This window comes from Argiope bruennichi, chromosome 10 (assembly GCF_947563725.1).
Source record: "Argiope bruennichi chromosome 10, qqArgBrue1.1, whole genome shotgun sequence".
Classification (NCBI taxonomy): Eukaryota; Metazoa; Arthropoda; class Arachnida; order Araneae; family Araneidae; genus Argiope; species Argiope bruennichi.
In genome coordinates this window covers 97,897,991-97,918,776 of record NC_079160.1, presented here as the reverse complement: position 1 = coordinate 97,918,776, position 20,786 = coordinate 97,897,991, and the positions used below count along the sequence as shown (strand labels likewise).

Here is a 20,786-nt window from a genome sequence, read left to right as displayed (position 1 = left end):
ATCTGTTGAACTATTCACACAGACTGCATAGCGTTTGTTCGGGAAATTCAAGCTATTCTGCTCCCCAACCTTCTATTAAGTTAGGATGGGTTAAAGCACATGAGGGTCACAACGGAAACGAGGTTGCAGATTCCCTAGCCAAACAGGCCATTTCTGCAGGTACGCCCGTTCAATACCCAGCTCCTAGAAGCCATCTGAAAAGTATTGTAAATGAATTGAGCCTACAGCGATGGCAAGAAGAATGGGACAATGGCTCAACTGGCAGAAACATCCATCAAATCATCTCGAAAGTGTTCTTTAACCCATCCTCTTGGAATAGGCTTGGCATTATTTTGCAACTGGCATGGCTCTTTCCCTTCATATTTCAAGAGATTCAATGTTAAAGGATCGGATCAATATGGCTGCGGTGAAGTAGGCGATCCCCTTCATTATGCCACTAGTTGCCCACTTTTCAACTCATAAAAGCCACCCACGACCTAGAAAATATCTGGTGGACCAACATTATGAGAAACAAGGTATCCAAGGTTAAAATTAGAAATCGTGTGCGGTTCATACAAGAGAACGAGAAATTGATTACTCCAGACCCAAGCCCAGTATAAATTTTCGTTTCATTTCCCAACCAAGCTCTTCTCCAGAATATATTACCTTCAATAGATTTCATCTACTCATACTCCCCACCGAACACCTCCTTCATCATTATAATATTGTATATAGTTACTTTTTATGTGCATTTATGATATTTTATGTCTTTTTGTGTGTATTGATGATAATTTATGTCTTTTTGTGTGTATTTATGATATTTTATGTCTTTTTGTGTGTATTGATGATAATTTATGTCTTTTTATGTGTATTTATGATATTTTATGTCTTTTTGTGTGTATTGATGATAATTTATGTCTTTTTATGTGTATATTGATATTTTAAGTCTTTTTATGTGTATTTTTTTATTTTAATAAATACTCCCACGTATATCGTTTCAACAGACAGGGAATCCTAGAGATTCCAAGTTCGAGGATATTCTGTGGCGAAAGGCTGTCAATAAGATGGATTAGTTAGTCTTATGATACACAAATGATCCATTCATCATGTTATATAACCTGCATATTTGGAAATCACAACCAAATGAATAAAATTTTATGCATTCTATCTTTAAAGCTATTGCACTTAATGTGTCTTTTCTTACTCAGTCGATGTTCGACAACTCTGCAATGACTTATTTTCCTTATCTCGTATTGTTTTCGAGACGAAAATGAAAATTGTACACATTGTCTGATCATGTTGCACTTATTTATCCGATTTTGACACAACTTTATAACTATAAAAACTTCCGATCTAATGTTAAGAGAATAGGAATGCTCTCTGAATTTTTGGGGGGATTCCTGAATTAGGTATGTATATTTTTTTAAATGATAAAACATCACTAACAATAAAATTATCTCAGTGGGCTGTTCGGCATAAAATAATGTATATGAAATTTTGTGACGCAGGTGCAAAAAGGTTACCTCCCCCCCCCCCCAAAAAAATATACTTTACATCCCAATTTATATAAAAATTGAATTAAATTAGACTTTTAATACTATGTAAATTTCTCTCTAATTAGTAATTAGATGAGATATTCAAATTTAAGAAATACGTTATCATCTTAATTCTACTAAAAGTCCATTTGTCACTGGCAAATTTATTGCGTCTTGATAGAATTTGTACAGAATCATTTTTTTTTTTTTTTTGCATTTTAAATATTGATATAAATTTTAGTATTTTTCTCTCATTAGAATTTTGTTAACAAACTTTTGCAAATAAATTTTGCCTCGTTTTATTTTATATCTCAGAATTCGAAATTTGTTTTCCAATACTGCTATGTTTTCCTGCCTATTTCGAAACCAGTAAAGTGAACTTTAGAATCACTTCGCTAGGATGTGTTGAATGATCCAGAATTTGCTCCTTCAGACTACTACTTTTTTCGCACCATCTCAAATATTATTTCTGGAGAAATTCCGAGCAAATATCGAATATTGGTTTAATAAATAAATTGCATCTAATTTACATTTTCCAAAAATAGCAATACTATAATTCTTTTGTTGCCATAGAGATGGCTAAATGGTAGTTTCTGTTATGGAAGAGTTTGAATAAATCAAATTTTAACTTTTGAAAGAAACAAATGTCTTTTTTTTAACTTATAAAAAGAAGTTAGGCATCCTTACACATCTGATATTAAATTTACGATGTTTTCCATTCATTGGCTGTCACTATAAACTAAGTAAATTAATTATATAATATACCGGAAGCAAATTCTCAATAATGTTAACTTACTTCGTAGCATTTCGTTTCAATGAATCGTGGACTTCCAAATCTTTAACAGGCTGTTCATTTGCTACAAATAGAAATCAAATATAATTAATAGGCATATACATCTCATCCGCTCAGTACTTTCAGAAATTTCTTTAGAATTTATAGCAAATAATAGCTATAATTGTAAAACAGCTCAAATTTTATAAATAGAATAATAAAATAATATTTAATTGTAGTAAATCGAAAAAAATATTTTTTTATTAATTTAGATCACTATGAAATGAGAATTTGAAATTTTTTTTAAAGATATCATATTATTTCCTAAAGTTTTATAAATATTTTTAAGCTTATGTACATTTTGAAAAGGCAAAAAGCTTATCATAAAATATTTATTTTATAAATGAGTCTAAAACTGTGATTAGGGTAAGTTTTATTTTTTACTGAGCAAAGCTGCTTGGGTGACTCTAGACTGAAATGTGACTTTGTTCGTGTACATAAAGTTATATTGCTCTCCTGAAGTACTTTGAGGGAAAATGACCCTCATTTGCGTTTCGCATCAAGAGATGCGAGATATACAATTCTGAAGTTATTACTTCTTGAATGTTATACAACGTCGTATGGATCTAATAAGTTTGTACATTATAATCTTCTCATTCTAATTTATATGGATTCACCTTCATTCTGAAGTTATTACTTCTTGAATGTTATACAACGTCGTATGGATCTAATAAGTTTGTACATTATAATCTTCTCATTCTAATTTATATGGATTCACCTTCATTCTGAAGTTATTACTTCTTGAATGTTATACAACGTCGTATGGATCTAATAAGTTTGTACATTATAATCTTCTCATTCTAATTTATATGGATTCACCTTCATTATCAATCAAATACATATATTATGATCTGAATAGCTGAAATTACATGGGCAACAAATTAAAAATTTTAATGTCGATTATCCCATGTTGAATATGAGACCTCTATAAGCATACTCATGGGAGAATGTAGAAACATGATTCAAAATTGGTTTAATTATGTATTTTACTGCTGGATTGATGATGATGACGTATAATATTAACAAGGCTAGTACAAAAGATAACTCGAAGCTCTATTAGCACAAAATATTATACGATAAAGCCATGATATTGTCCGATATTTTGAATGCTAGAATATATATTGAATATATCTTAACAATGTTTGATGGACATTTAGCCCCATTTAGGACATTTAGTTAAAATATTTTTAGGCGTGAAATTAGAATAAGAAAAAGGATTCATTTAGCTTATTAGATAAATTTAATTTGATTCATTAATTCATTTGGTTAATTAATAATTAAGTAACAAATCAAGACACATCATTTTGTGTGAGATAAAGAACTGAAGCATATAAGTTTCTGTCTTTCTAAAATAATTTGTCAGAACTGATGCCAACCTACATAATTTCATACAAAGATTGATAAATTTGGTGGGAAGCATACTTCCCACGTCCCTAGAAAGGGTTGAACTAATTTGCCGCAGCTGCAGCTTTAACTATTAAAACGAATTACACATTAACGACATCAAATAGAATTCTTATAAATTATGTACGCCACTTGCAGGTTATTAGAATATCCAATATAAGATTTAATAAAAAGACAGTCCAAAAAAACTATTTGCAGTTTTTTGCTTGTTTGTAGTTACAATTTATTTAATGAACTTTTTTTTCTTTTTTAATACTTACCTGAAGGAATGGAATAAAAGTTTACTTTCACATCAGGAATTAGTATGGAAAAATGTGTTGAATTTTCAGCTGAAATTAAAACGGGAGCCGCAATAGTAGAGAAAATGAATATGAAAATCCTGAAAATACAAAATCAAGAACAGATAAGACAATAAATGCATCGAATACTCTTTTATTAAATTTCAATATTTAAAGAAGAAATAAGAATATTTAAGGAAGAGATTAGAAAAACAGTTTTCCACTATTTTGCTGATGTGTTAGCTTTCTGAAATTCTGTGTAGTTGATGTTCTTAATGACACAACACGGTTTTAATGTTTAAAAAATTTACATATCTATCTATCTCCAATTTTGATTCCACGTGTAAGAATTAGTCGAGATATTATGGGTATTAGATTACATTAGTCTAAAATAATTAGAAAATTAATTATAAACTATACTTAAGATAAAAAAAGTAGAAAATAAGAAAACCGCTTTTATTTGAAAACAATAGGGTTGAAAATAATTCATAATTAAATCTCTGGAGAATAAAGTGTAATTCATAAAATTTTGAGACCTTGTAAGGAAAAAAATATGTATCGAAAGTAACAATAATGGACCTGAGAAAGAAAATTTTTAAATATTTATCAAAAATAAAAAATTAAAATTAAAGATAATTGATTTTTTGTTACATAATTTCGGATAATCTGTATATTTCAATTACCTATTTTTTGCTATCTCTTATGTGTGAGTCAAGCTTGAGTCACACAGCAGTTAACTGGTTGATTATCAACTTAGAATATCTGCAATAACGCCTGGTTTTTCTTCTTGTTGCTTGCTTACTTTTAATTTTTATACGAAAATCACACTAATTACTTACTTTTATATTGTTATTTCAAATTTTATTTCTACCTAAACGATTTTTCTGTTAAAAAATGAAAATTATAAATTGTTAGCTGTTAACAAACAAAGATTTAAAAATTGTATAAACTTTTATTATTTATTTAATACTTGCCGCTTTTGGTGACTAGGCGGTTCACCAGTATTAACGCTCGCTAAAATGTTCAGTTAATATTTTATGTAATTTATTCTCATAATAGGTTTTTCAGATAAATATTCTTAAGCTTCACATTTTGATATTCATATCATTTACTTATACTATTACGCAGGCCTTAAGCCGCTCTGTTCATTGTATTACGTAATTTTCTATAATGTCCGTAAAATCCAATTTTAAATTAAAGTCGAAATAAGGAAAATGCAACTAATATAAAGACGTATTTTAGTGAATTGTAGCATATATTAAAAAAAAAGAGAGCTGAAAACAGAGTCGTTCAGCATTGAAGTCTTATGTCAGAATAATTTTCATAATTTATAATATCTCAAACAATTATTCAACAAAAATTTCAAGGATTCAATGAAAAATTCAGTTTTTAGTTTCATTTTTAAATAGATATAAAAGCTGTCAATCATGATATTTTATTTTATTTTTCGGTTTATAATTATATTTCCAAAAATTATGAAATTTAAATATCAAACAGACTTTTGGTTGTAAGGAATCATATTCCGCAAAATATTCTTGACTCTTCAACTTTTAAATAAATCAATAAATGTTTCTATTTTCCGCTTTTAAATCTGGCCAATTTATTAAGTTTTGAATATTACAATATTTGAACATTCAACATTTTAATAATCTAGGCTCAGCAGAAGATGATTGGTCTCTTTGAGATGGTCGATGAAGTGATCTATAATCACACGTTTTTATAGAATAGTGATGTTGAAATTACAATAAGTCGGTCAGCTTTAGAAATTGATTTAGTTGACTGGAGTGCAGCTCTTTTTATTTCAAATATTAGCATCTTAAGAATATTTTGTTAAATATGACTCACAGGGCACATGATCAAAAATAACTCTTCGCTTTTGAGAAATTTACATTTTATTGTTATCAAGCTTTTCAATGCCAGTTCTCATACTGGGTTACAGAATTCCTTGCAATTATTTCAAAATGTTATTTAAAGTAGCATTTGTAGCATAAAGTATATTAGTAAATACAAAGGGTTAATATAATACTTGTTACAATTTTTCTTTATTCATTCTTTCACGATTTTAAGCAAGTTAAGACTAGAGCCATATGCTTTCTTCACCCCTCACAATATTTAGATCAAGGAATCCCAAAATGCGAGTTGCGACCCACTGGTGTTTGAATCAAATTTTGGAGGATCGCGATAAGACCTTGAAAGTCTATGTATCTGTCCAGAATTTTCAAAAATGTAATATTGGCGTAAAATCGTCATCACGCCATATAGTAGCCCCAAGACAAAAATATAGCGCAATACGCAAACAAACGACTCGTGTCAGTTGAGTCCTTACCCACCGAATCAGAAATTTCTGTTCGGGATGAAGGTTCAATGAAATTTCCGTAAGCATTGACTTTGAAACAGCTCGTTATTATTTTTTTATACTTCATAATAAGCGCGTTTTCTTAATATATATTTTTTTTGGCTCATATATCCTCTTTCGGAAAGAAAGATGCCGTTGATCTCGCCAAAAAAGGGCTGCAAAGAAATGAGTCGCAATACACTCGGTTTCTAGAAAGTGAGTCTCAATGTTTAGAAGTTTGAGAACCTTGAATTTAAATGCAGTTTATAACCGTGTGCCCTATGCGTTATTCCATACATAACACTATCCTATGTGATTTACAATTCAAGAAAAATATAGCAATTTAAAGGGGGGGGGACTGTGTTTTTAATTTAATTCAAATCTTGTGTTAACATGTTGTTCTATTTTGCAACTCTCTAGTTTCACTATCCCTAAGCTATCAGCTGTCAAATGGGAGTTTTAATTGGGTTGCAATAGACTTACTGCACAAATGGTCGCAAATACAAATTTTGCATTAATTTTGGGACACCATTTATATACAGCATATCCACGCGAACAGTGGTTTAATAGATATTTGTTGCACGTAATGTTCTATACTTTAAATTGCTTGAATCAATAAATGCATATCGACGGGAATACGAAACTATATATATATATATATATATATATATATATATATTACATGTAATGAAATTTTAATTTATCTTAATTTAGCCGCTAGTAACTTCATTCTAAAATATTCACTTATTTCGCGATCCAATTCCAGATTCGGTTAAATTAATTCTTCTGTAAAACTAATGCGCCATCAGTACTGCATACCAAATGAAAGTGATACTTTTTTTGCCCTTATCAAAGGTCAACATATGTATTGAATTGGCGAGTGGCTGTAAATCCTATGTTATATAAGGCTAGTGATCATTTGTTCGTCCCTTTTTCGCTTTTTCTTACTTTTGTGCCGCGCTGCGTCTGCTTGTAAATAAATTGGTTTCCCGAGATGGATATGAAAGATAGAATAAAACGAAATTAAAAATACAACGTCACGTCTATGTCTTCAAACCTGACTTCCGCTTTAACCAAAATAATAATGTTACATATTATTTAATCGACATGATTCGAAATCCCTCTATATATATATATATATATATATATATATATATATATATATATATATATATATATATATATATATATATATATATATATATATATATATATATATATATATATATATATATATATATATATATATATATATATATATATATATATATATATATATATATATATATATATAATTAAACAATTATTATATAAATATAATAATTGTCATTGAAAAACCTTGAAAACCTTGTTCAGCTTTTTCCATGGCGAGTATACTCGTCAAAAACTGTTAACTGGTTAAATGTTTCCCATTTTCCACTAATTATTAATATTAACTAATAATTTACATTAATGATAACGCATATATACACATATGTATTCACTTTTATGTGAAGAATGCTTGTAGTTCAAAGATGCAATATTCGGGGAAATTTGACAAAAGTTTTATTGAAGTCATTTCAATAGAAAATTCATATTAAATTTCATAAAAGGAAATTACTTAAAACAATTGTAAAAGTAAATAGAAGTATAAACTTGATTGAAGGCACTTAATGTCTTAAAAATGCAAATATTTCTACATATGCATTATGCTTTGGACCATTTTCTCTGTTAGCACATCGCGTCTAAATGACACGAAAGAATAACCACTTTACTATCTAGGTTGCAAAATTTCCTACAATAATCAGTTTGAACATCTTGAAATTATTGTAACTGTATTTCAGTTGTTGAATCATTGCAAAGTATTTGCAGATGTTGAAAACTAAATGCCGTAAATTTATATTTGCTGAAACTATGACGACGTTCATTATTTCAAAAAATAGTAAAAAGTATTTCTTAAGAGGGTTTAAACGAAAACGATGAAACCAATTAATTTTAAGGAATAAAATTTACTTATGACGACTTATGATGAGAGCACAGCAAAATTATTTTTCAGATTTTGGAAGCGCGTCTATGAAAGAATCTAAGCATAGTGTTTGGATAGAAAGATGGCCAATTAAGGCTAAAATAAATACTTGAAAAGAAGGCTAAAATTATTGCAAATCTTTTTAATTGGTTTAAATATTTTTTTTTTCTTTTTACTAAATTATAGTAGGATAAAATCTGTTTTTTGCAAAAATATATGATTAGATTGACATTTATGCTCTATTCGATTAATTAAATAAAAATAATATTAAGGTTTAAAACACCTTCATAAACATATTGAAAAGAATTAAATTGGTTTTATTTTTGTTCACTTTTAAATTAACAGGCCAAACAAATTATACAAATTCGTCTATAAACAAAATAATATTTATATATTATGCTATTTTTCAAATTGATATTAGTAAGGAAAAAGTTATTTCATCATCTTAATGAAAACTAAAAATAAAAAAAAGGGGAACTTTAATATAAGCAAAATTTATTTCAAGCCAAAAATAAATGGTTAAGAATTAGAGAAAACCAGATGGATTGATCTCCCTAAAACGTACTCGCATACACTCTAATGAAAGTATTATCCCAGAGAATGCCTTGAGTAGCACTGGTGTGCAAGAGTTCTGAAATATTAACCTTTGAATTTAACCTTTTTACTGAATAGTGAGTTATTTGGCGCTTGATCACTAGCATGCGGTTAATAGAATCCAAAAATCGAATTTGTGTTTTAGACGCGTTTATCCCAACCGATTGAAATAAAAATTTGACACAAAACTACAAGAGTAATCAAAAATTATATACTAAATTTTATATATTTAAATCTTGGCATCTTTGAGATTTCGCTTTTAAATGTTCTCTAAATGTCCAATAATCATGTCTTTTACATGTCTCTCAGATTGACAGGCGGTCAATCCTTTATTGGATTTTGCTTAAAATTTGATGACTGTCTAAACTATAATCGTAAATACTATCTAGTTCTCTAAGTTTTGTAGTTATCGTGCTAAATTATATTAGAACAGTCGGACAGACAGACTTCCTCTGAACCGATTTTTCTGAAAATCTAACTGAAACCTACTAATTTAGTATAAAGACCGTTATATCAAATTTCAGCTGTTTAGATTAAAGCGTTTTGGGGATATCTTTGTTCCGAACATACAGACGGATATTTTCCAAAAACGTGTTTCTCGAGTTCAAGAGGTCCAAAATGTGGAGATTCATAGCTCTCTCGAGTTCAAATTTTTTGACGATTATTGTACTTTCTCAATACTACATACGCGAGAAAATAAAAAAAAATAAATAAATAAAAAATCAAGATTGCCCTGGTCTCAACTTTATAGTGATTCATTTAAACGACAAAACCAAATGTTAAACGACAAAACCAAAATGTTATGTCGTTTAACCCGTTCTAGGGCCGTGGGAAGTATGCTTCCCACCAAATTTATCAATTTTTGTATGAAATTATGTAGGTTGGCATAAGTTCTGACAAATTTTTTTAGAAAGGCAGAAACTTAGATGCTTCAATTTTTTATCTCACACAAAAAGATGTGTCTTTATTTGTTACTTAATTATTAACTAACCAAATTAATTAATTAGTCAAATTAAATTTATCTAATAAGCTAAATGAATCCTTTTTCTTATTCTAATTTCAAGCCTAAAAATATTTTAACATAACATGACTAGAAAAAAAAATGGCCTTTTAAAGGGTTAAAATACTTTTGAAAATATTTCTTTATCTCTTAGATTTACCTTTAACACGTTTGGAGCTAGTTACGGAATTTTAATGAAAAGTATTTAAAATGGGAAATAAAATGTATAACAGCGATTTTATTGGTTTAAGCTGTAGAGTTTCTCTCCAAAACGGAATCTAAGCCGGCACCTGGAAAGATTGCAGGATCGGGAAATAAAAGGGATGGAAGTTGAAACACCAAGTTACATTGTTTTTCGAGATTAAATAAAGTGGTATTGATCTGAAAGTGAAAGATTAAATGCAAAAGTTATAGATATTAAATAGACTTCTAAAATGAAGGTAATAAGAAAAAATAACTTAAATTGGTCAGGAATAAGTTTTAAAAATTGTGTAAATTTTGTAAAAAAATTCATTTACTTAAAATAAGTTTTGCTAGAAATTTTACGTAATTATGTGTTATAAAAAAGAAAATAAATAAATAAATTTATAGCAGCATTATTTTTAAAACATTTGACTTTTTTGAAAAATTCACTTATATAATTTTGTACTTGCACGAATTCACCGATTGATAAACAATCTGTTTCTAAAACCGTTATTCTTTGATTTCAAATTGTATCATAATGTGTCAATTACAAGAAAACAATGGAAAAATTGAATTACAAAAAGAAAAGAAAAACTTACTTGGTAGCGGCTGGTTCAAAAAATGATCAATTAGTAGTGTTCTTGAGTCTTAAATACATCAATAAACATTTTCAGACAAATCATTAATTTTAAATTCAATTTTTAATATTTTTTTTGAAAATACATAATTATGATACCATTTCAAATCAAAAAATATGTTTTTTAGAATAAAATTATTCTTTTGTCATCAAATTCAGACCTACAGAAAAGTGTTTACAGAAATTTTCTAACGGTTTTTTTTTCCACCGAAGAAGATTTTTTCTGAAACTAATTCAAATAGCGATTTTGAAGTTTCTATGATTTTTTTTTCCTTTTAAACAATACACTCTTTTATAGCATTATAAAAATTATGCTCAATTTTTTTTTTAAAACAAAAATTGAAATTTATGTTTTTTCAAAAAATTTATTCCTGAACTTATAGAGCTGTCATAAATTTCGACAGCTCATTTTATATAACCAATAAAATCGCTATTAGGCATTCTTTTACTCATTAAAACACATGAACAATGAAACGAATGAACAATGAAAGGAATCCTCACTTTTCGAGATTTCTATTTGGTTCTATGTAATATATTATTATGATTATTTCCACCCATTTTCCTTTTGTTTTTTGCAATATATTTCATTGTTTATAAAAGTATTTGGGGGGGGGGGGCTCAACCCCTGCTCACCAATATACTAAAATCACGTTGTGACCTTTTTTGGAACACTACGTGATACTTGCTCGCTTCGATCGATCGCCATTTAATTATGTATTTCTTATTGTAATAAAAAAGTATAATTACACTTACTACCAAAAATAAATGTAAAGTATTTCAAATTGCATGATATGCAAACATTTATTTTACATCATTAAAAATTAAGTAATCTAATTTCTGAAACTAAAATTTTCTAGAAATAGAGACATACATACATATAAATTGTTAAAAACTAAATGATCTAATTTCTAAAATTAAAAATTTCTGGTAACTGATACCTATATGCATGTAAATGTTAATTGTTTAAAGTTAAATAATCCAATTTCTAAAATTAAAATTTTCAAGAAACAGAGACATACATACATGTAAATTGTTAAAAGCTAAATGATCTAATTTCTAAAATTAAAAATTTCTGGTAACTGAGACCTATATGCATGTAAATGTTAATTGTTTAAAGTTAAATAATCCAATTTCTAAAATTAAAATTTTCAAGAAACAGAGACATACATACATGTAAATTGTTAAAAGCTAAATGATCTAATTTCTAAAATTAAAACTTTCTGGTAACTGAGACCTATATGCATGTAAATGTTAATTGTTTAAAGTTAAATAATTCAATTTCTAAAATTAAAATTTTCAAGAAACAGAGACATACATACATGTAAATTGTTAAAAACTAAATGATCTAATTTCTAAAATTAAAATTTTCTAGAAACAGAGACATACATACATATAAATTGTTAAAAACTAAATGATCTAATTTCTAAAATTAAAATTTTCAAGAAACAGAGACATACATACATGTAAATTGTTAAAAGCTAAATGATCTAATTTCTAAAATTAAAAATTTCTGGTAACTGAGACCTATATGCATGTAAATGTTAATTGTTTAAAGTTAAATAATCCAATTTCTAAAATTAAAATTTTCAAGAAACAGAGAGAGACATACATACATGTAAATTGTTAAAAACTAAATGATCTAATTTCTAAAATTAAAATTTTCTAGAAACAGAGACATACAAACATATAAATTGTTAAAAACTAAATGATCTAATTTCTAAAATTAAAAATTTCTGGTAACTGATACCTATATGCATGTAAATGTTAATTGTTTAAAGTTAAATAATCCAATTTCTAAAATTAAAATTTTCAAGAAACAGAAACATACATACATGTAAATTGTTAAAAGCTAAATGATCTAATTTCTAAAATTAAAAATTTCTGGTAACTGAGACCTATATGCATGTAAATGTTAATTGTTTAAAGTTAAATAATCCAATTTCTAAAATTAAAATTTTCAAGAAACAGAGACATGCATACATGTAAATTGTTAAAAGCTAAATGATCTAATTTCTAAAATTAAAAATTTCTGGTAACTGAGACCTATATGCATGTAAATGTTAATTGTTTAAAGTTAAATAATCCAATTTCTAAAATTAAAATTTTCAAGAAACAGAGACATACATACATGTAAATTGTTAAAAACTAAATGATCTAATTTCTAAAATTAAAATTTTCTAGAAACAGAGACATACATACATATAAATTGTTAAAAACTAAATGATCTAATTTCTAAAATTAAAATTTTCAAGAAACAGAGACATACATACATGTAAATTGTTAAAAGCTAAATGATCTAATTTCTAAAATTAAAAATTTCTGGTAACTGAGACCTATATGCATGTAAATGTTAATTGTTTAAAGTTAAATAATCCAATTTCTAAAATTAAAATTTTCAAGAAACAGAGACATACATACATGTAAATTGTTAAAAACTAAATGATCTAATTTCTAAAATTAAAATTTTCTAGAAACAGAGACATACATACATATAAATTGTTAAAAACTAAATGATCTAATTTCTAAAATTAAAATTTTCAAGAAACAGAGACATACATACATGTAAATTGTTAAAAGCTAAATGATCTAATTTCTAAAATTAAAAATTTCTGGTAACTGAGACCTATATGCATGTAAATGTTAATTGTTTAAAGTTAAATAATCCAATTTCTAAAATTAAAATTTTCAAGAAACAGAGACATACATACATGTAAATTGTTAAAAACTAAATGATCTAATTTCTAAAATTAAAATTTTCTAGAAACAGAGACATACATACATATAAATTGTTAAAAACTAAATGATCTAATTTCTAAAATTAAAATTTTCAAGAAACAGAGACATACATACATGTAAATTGTTAAAAGCTAAATGATCTAATTTCTAAAATTAAAAATTTCTGGTAACTGAGACCTATATGCATGTAAATGTTAATTGTTTAAAGTTAAATAATCCAATTTCTAAAATTAAAATTTTCAAGAAACAGAGACATACATACATGTAAATTGTTAAAAACTAAATGATCTAATTTCTAAAATTAAAATTTTCTAGAAACAGAGACATACATACATATAAATTGTTAAAAACTAAATGATCTAATTTCTAAAATTAAAATTTTCAAGAAACAGAGACATACATACATGTAAATTGTTGAAAGCTAAATGATCTAATTTCTAAAATTAAAAATTTCTGGTAACTGAGACCTATATGCATGTAAATGTTAATTGTTTAAAGTTAAATAATCCAATTTCTAAAATTAAAATTTTCAAGAAACAGAGACATACATACATGTAAATTGTTAAAAGCTAAATGATCTAATTTCGAAAATTAAAAATTTCTGGTAACTGAGACCTATATGCATGTAAATGTTAATTGTTTAAAGTTAAATAATCCAATTTATAAAATTAAAATTTTCTAGAAACAGAGACATACATACATATAAATTGTTAAAAGCTAAATGATCTAATTTCTAAAATTAAAAATTTCTGGTAACAGAAACATATAAGTATGTAAATGTTAATTGTTACAAACTAAATAATCTAATTTCTAAAATAAAATTTTCTGACAACAGAGATATATATAAGTAACCAATCTAAAGTAAGAAATATTTTTAAAACGAAACTAAAACGAAAACGAAATTAAATAGTTTCGGAATCGCAACTAAAAATTATTTCTTATTCAAACTAAAACCAAAAAAGGAACATGAAAAACATTATAATATTTAGAGAGAGCAACTGCAGCTACTTCTAAAACACAGATGAATTGAGACAAAAGTAATAAAAACCAAGTTAATAGGAAAATCCAATTAAACAAAATAAAAATTAAACCAAATAAAAAAAGAATCCGGCCTGAAGAGTTTTTCAAGGGTCACTATCAATCAGGGATTCAAAAAAAGGGATTTTTTTTTTCTGTGAAAGAGTGCAGACTAGACAGTCTAATAATAATTCCTCGTGATCCGAAAATCCCCTGAAATTAGACCCAAGAGATATACCATTTTAACAAAAAGGAAAATACGAAACAATAAATTAGAAGAATACATCCACTAATAAGCAAAAATACAATAACAAAAATAACAATAATAACAAAAATACCATATAATAATACTCAAACCAATAATGTTAACAGAAAGGGAAGCACATACCAGCAGCAGGCAAACAAATTTTAAACTATGGATTGTGATTCCCGCTTTTTAACACCTCTAAGCTAACGCATTTAAGGTAAAAAACAATTGTAAAGTCACAGCGCCATCTATTGAGTGATCTAATATGCAAGGAAAGTTCTACTTTTATTTTAGGTAAAGGATTAATCCCAAATTATACCTTGTTTAATTAAAAAGTTGATATTACAGTAGTTTTTGGGAAATTCATTATTAATAAAATGTTATATTGATGCTACAATATAAGAATTTTTATTATCACAAACCCTTTTGGTGCTGTTAAATTGTGAGAAAATTAGATTTTTGAAAATTTCAGAATTTAGATTGGAATGATAATTACAAAGTTTTGTTATTTTAAAGTTGAATTCCTCCCTTTTATCGTAGATACCAACTATTGTTTTATCATTAGAAATTTCAATTTTTAAATCCAGAAAAGTTGCCTCAAGATGATTTTTATTTGTTTCTGTTAGAATTAAATCTTTAGGGTAGCAATAGTAACAATGTAAGTATTGTCTAAGTTTATCAAAAGAAGGTCATCAATATACCTCCACCTGTTTATTAAATTTTATTTAATTATTTTTTCTCATAGTAATGTAGGAAAATATTATCTAAAGCACTTGAGAAAGCTGTTCCCATTGGAATGACCTTTACTTGCTTATAAAAATTAATTCCATTAAAAGCGTAATTTTCAATAATATTAAAATTACCTAACTCTAGCCAGCTATTTTTAGGAATAACATCTTCATTTAAATATTCGTCATATATAAAAATACAGACCTTTATTAATTTTTCATAAGGTAGATTGGTGTATAAATTTTCGAAATCATAAGTATTAAGTTTATTAATGTTGTTATCTTTAAGAAAATCCAGTACTTCTTTGTTACTAGAAATTATAAAGTTGTCTTCATCTTTGATTTTGTCCATGATAATTTTTAAGTATTTAAAGAAATGTTTTCCCGTATAGTAACTATAACTGCCAGTGCTACAAGTCACGAATCTGAATTTTATTGGATTATTAAGAAATTTAACTGTTATGAATAAATAACGATAATTTAAGCCTTAATAAGGATAATTTAAGTCTTAAATAAGGATAGTTCAGTCTTAAGGACAAAGTCTTATTTTTTGTTTTGTATTTTTGCGAAAGCTAGCATTCTTTTATCTAATTCCTTTTTCCTGGTGTCCTTTAAAATATAAGTTGCGTTAGAGTTATATTCATTAATTAAAAGTTCTTTATAATAATATTTACAGATTAAACAGAAATTATTTACTGATTTATCTATTACTGTAATAACAAATTTTACTTTTAAATTTTTTATTTCGTTTTTTAATGTTTTGCTAAAATAAATCCCGCGTTCCTTAGATCTGTCAATATTTCATTTTTATTTTAATTTCCTCTAAAATTCTCACTTTCCATTCCGCAGGCCATTGGTATTTTCTAGATAATTTAGCAATAAAAATATCCAAATCTTTACAAATAGAAATTAAAATTTTATTTTGGTTTATTTTTTCTCTTAATCTAAATTTAGTTCCTCTTTCCGTTAATTCTCTTAAAGAGTTGCACTCAATAATTTTTAAATTACCTGTAATATTATCTGAATTTTTGCTATATTAATTATAATTACAAATTTTTTTCTTTAAAGTTGAAGTATAAATAAACATTATTGAGACAGTTGTTTTATCTAATAGAGGAAAAAATATATTATTATTATGTACAATTTTGGGTAATTTTAGATATTCGAAGTAAATATAAAAAAATTTAATCACACAGAATTCTTTGTAAACATTATTTTTATTATTAAAAAGTAAAACGTTTTTTCCAATGTTAAGCTTAATTTAATTAGATAAATATTTATACATTTTTTGTACGAATTTTTAAACTCTAAATCCCCGAATAGTAATAGTAAATTTAATAACCATTAGTAAATTTATTATTTCTAAGACCGAAAATGTATTTTCTAATTTTGTGAATGTTTTCACTATTGTATTCTAGATTACAATAATTTTGAAATTCCTCAAATATAATTTGAAAATAGCCACCTTTTCCTTTACCTCTTTTAAATATCTTAGAATAGTTTTCTATATTTAGAAAATTTTAAATATGTTAAATTTGTAATAAATGCAATTATTGTTTAAATATGCATTGCCTTCCCCATTTAATTTACTATTGAGACCATAAGGAAATAAAGTTTTAAGGTTACAAATATAAATGTTTTCTAATCTTTTGCTTAATTCGTTAACATTGTTTTCTAGAATGTAGATATTTATATTATTAAAGTTTTTTGAAATGTTCCAGTTCAAAGTCATTACTCCTATTTTTTATAAAGTTTTTAATATTGGATCTATGATTATTAATTCTTAAATTGAGCTCGTTGCTCGTTTGGCCAATAAATTTTAAATTACATTCTGAACAATTTAAAAGATAAATCAAGTTTTTGTTTTTACAGAATACTTGTAATTTTGAGATTTTATTATTGATTTGTTCCTTATCTGATAATGGATCTTATACTTCCCGTTTCCACAAATTATATATTTTTTTGTATTTTAAAGATTTTTCTAACATAACGATTGTGTCAGTAATTTTTTCTCCGTGAATGCTCCTGACACAAAGCTATCCACAGTGCCCCTTGGTAGAGCGCTTGACAGGGCCTTGCTCTATGATAAATTTATTATTAGCTTCTTGCATAGTTTTATTTATTTATTAAAATGTAGATATATCTCCCTGACGAATAATATCCCCTTATTCTCGAAAAAGTAAATTCAAAAGAATAATCTGAAATTTTTTAAAATTTTTAAATTTTTTAGGCAATCTAGTAAAAAAACCTTTTGAAAAATCCTTTAAAAAACTTTTATATATATATATATATATATATATATAAATGTTAGAAAGCAAATACAAATTTATCGGGGATGTTTAAAAATTAAAAATGAATTTACTTTTTTCTCTATTTTGATAAAATAAATTTCATAAAAAAATTAATCCACATACTGGATAACATACCAATAACATTGGAAACATCGCTGATAGCTAGTAATATTAATAAGATTAATTTATTGATGTCAATTAAATTTAATGAATATATCTTATCATAGAAAGATACTGAATTATTTTATCCTATTATTTTAAGGGAAAAGTGGACTTTATTAGATAATTTTGGGAATTATTCGGTTAAGGTTATGAATTTTTTTATGCATATATATATTAAAATATAAATAAGTCAAATTTCTTTTAAAAAAAACTATATAAACGAAATATATTACTTTTAAAAAATTTAAAAGGTATACAATTTTCAAAAATTTCAAAATATTCCAGGCGATTTAATTTTTAATTTTTTTCTATTATTTTTTTTCTTATTACCCAATGTATAAATCGATTTGGAACAAAAGTACGTATGGTTATAAAGTTCCAACAAAACGCTGATTTTTTAGAAATATTTCTCTGCACACTTACTGAATTTTCATAGGAATTTTAGGTTTTCCTGAACTGAAATTGACTTTTAAATAGCTAAAAAAACTCAAAACATAAAATGCATACCCCATTTTCTTTTAATGTTTGACAGAAATCTTTATTATTAATCTCATTTCAATTTCTTCAAAAATTAAGACACATGGAACATTTCAAAGATATTTAAAACTAATTACAATATTATTTTGAGAAAAGTCATTAAGATTTATTTTTTTCCTCTTAACCCTTCAAATATTTATTTTACTGAACAATACATTTTATAACACTATTTTAGTTGAATATAAAAAAATATTTTGGTGATGAAACGCTAAAAATAAAATTGCGCGTTTTCGTCTATTTTTGCATATTTCAAAGTCCACTGTCCCCTTAAATAAAACTTGATCAATAATGATGATATAGCATTCCAAGAATTAATATTTTAGAAGTTTGGCTGCATTTTAGAAGTGGCAGAAGAATTGTTTAAAAGTATTTAGAAGTTCGGTATTAGTTTATTTGCTGGCTATACTTCAAAGTGACGATATTAATTGTCGATGATTTGTAGTTCAAAAACTTCGTTCTCTAAATGAAAAAGTATACACCCTTATATGTGTCTTTTTAATTTCATGTTTCATCTTATGAATGATTCTTAAAAATCTTTCATTTGCAATTTTTCCTTCTATCAGTCCCTTCAAAAAAATCTCATATTTTTATCTTATATTTTTTTTTGCCGAGACAAGTATGTAAACAAATGTGAGAGTTGATATCAAATAAAAAAAAATCAATCTGATTCTGAGCCCACAGAAGCTTTCTTTATGTAGAAATATTTAAAATATTGTTCATATTTACAAGCAAATTTATTCCAGAAATAGGAAAATAAATTTTGAAAATAACAGAAATTTAGAAATGGAAAATAAAAAGTTTAATGAATGGATAATGGTAATTTTATTTGCCATTTTCAGTTAAGAAATTCTAAAATAATGTATATGTTACCGTTAAAGTATATAATGCAGTTATTTCATAGAATACCTAGTTATTCCATGAAATAACTGATCGTGTCCGTTAAAGTGTGTAATATGTTATTCATTTGACACTTTAACTAGTTATTCTATGAAATAACTAGGTATTCTATAAATTAACTAATGAAAGACAGTTAAAGTGTAAAATAAACAATTTATCTTAAATGAAATTAAACTAATGATAGACAATTAAATTGAAAAAGAAGCAATTTATCGAATTTATGCAGCGTATAAATGGTATTTATGGAAACATACCATAAAATCATTTGTTACGACAAGGATTACTAAAATGACAATTGGAATTACAAAGAACATTATTTCTAAAACAAAAACATTTTTTATTTCTAAAACAAACAAAAACATAAATGCAGTAGGGGTGGAAGAAAAAATGTATTTGTCGTCCGAGATATATGATATAGATTATTTTACACTTTAACGGGCTGCAGATCGTTATTCTATGAAATAACTAGTTAAACCATGAAATACAAGAGAGTTTTACACTTTAAAGGACTCGATCAGTTATTTCATGGAATAACTAGGTATTCTATAAAATAACGGATTTCATACTTTAACGGTAACATATATATACTTAAAAGAAGCAGGAGCGAATTATTTGAAATGGGTCTTCCGAATTTGAGTTTGTACTTTTGCTTTACATGAAGGGAAAATGTCAGCTGGATATCTTAACCTAAACGTAGGAAGTAAATAATTTCAGATTCGTAAAACAATTCAGAAAAATATATGATGGTAAAAACAAATTAACTTTTCATTTCTACTAAAAACTCTTAAAAATTATCTTTTTAATTAACTTAAACAAATAAGAAAAATTTAACATACCATTTCCTTAGCGGAATATTTTTGAAATCATTCATCGTAGCCACAAATTTGAGATGCTGCCAAACTGAGCCAACAAAGCGAGATGATAATAAATGGTATTTCAGTGAATTTTAATCAAACAGCTAATGACAATAAAATTTATACATATATATAAAAAAAAACTATAGCAAGGTCCAATCGTAAAAGCGATCACACAGTCAAGCTAAATAAAATTTCATAATATAGATTTTATTCTCCCATTGTGTGAAACAGTTTCCTCCTAACAGCTTGAACAATTGTAACCTTTAGCAAGCTGTTTCATCATTTGTAACTCTTTTTGTGTAATCCATGTTTGATTTGTCTGCCAGATTCCCTTTTAACCTCATACAGGTGGCACTTATAATAAGAAATCAGTGATCATATCTTGATGTAAAGATGATTTTATGTGTGCATATGCAATTTGCTCATATCAAATCCAATTATGTTGGTTGCGCTATTCTTAAATTACCAGACACGCGAACGAATAAACTGGTACGGACAAGGATATCGCGTGATGAATTAAACGCAAAATTGA

The 20,786-nt window shown here is 26.3% G+C and overlaps 1 protein-coding gene across 3 annotated transcripts in view; it reads right to left on the bottom strand.

The window, feature by feature from the left end:
- LOC129987558 (peroxidase-like) overlaps positions 1-20,786 on the bottom strand; it is a 73,035-nt gene that overhangs the window by 30,348 nt on the left and 21,901 nt on the right. Inside the window, exons 1-3 of one of the 3 annotated variants that reach the window (XM_056095524.1) lie at positions 20,234-20,280; positions 4,011-4,129; positions 2,311-2,371 (exon numbers count right to left, since the gene is read on the bottom strand). In XM_056095524.1, the coding sequence (XP_055951499.1) occupies positions 2,311-2,371; positions 4,011-4,129; positions 20,234-20,268 (215 nt within the window). In that variant the 5' untranslated portion in view covers positions 20,269-20,280. Of the gene's footprint in view, positions 1-2,310; positions 2,372-4,010; positions 4,130-20,233; positions 20,281-20,786 lie in introns of those variants that run through there. The other 2 variants (XM_056095525.1, XM_056095526.1) reach the window with 2 other exon arrangements.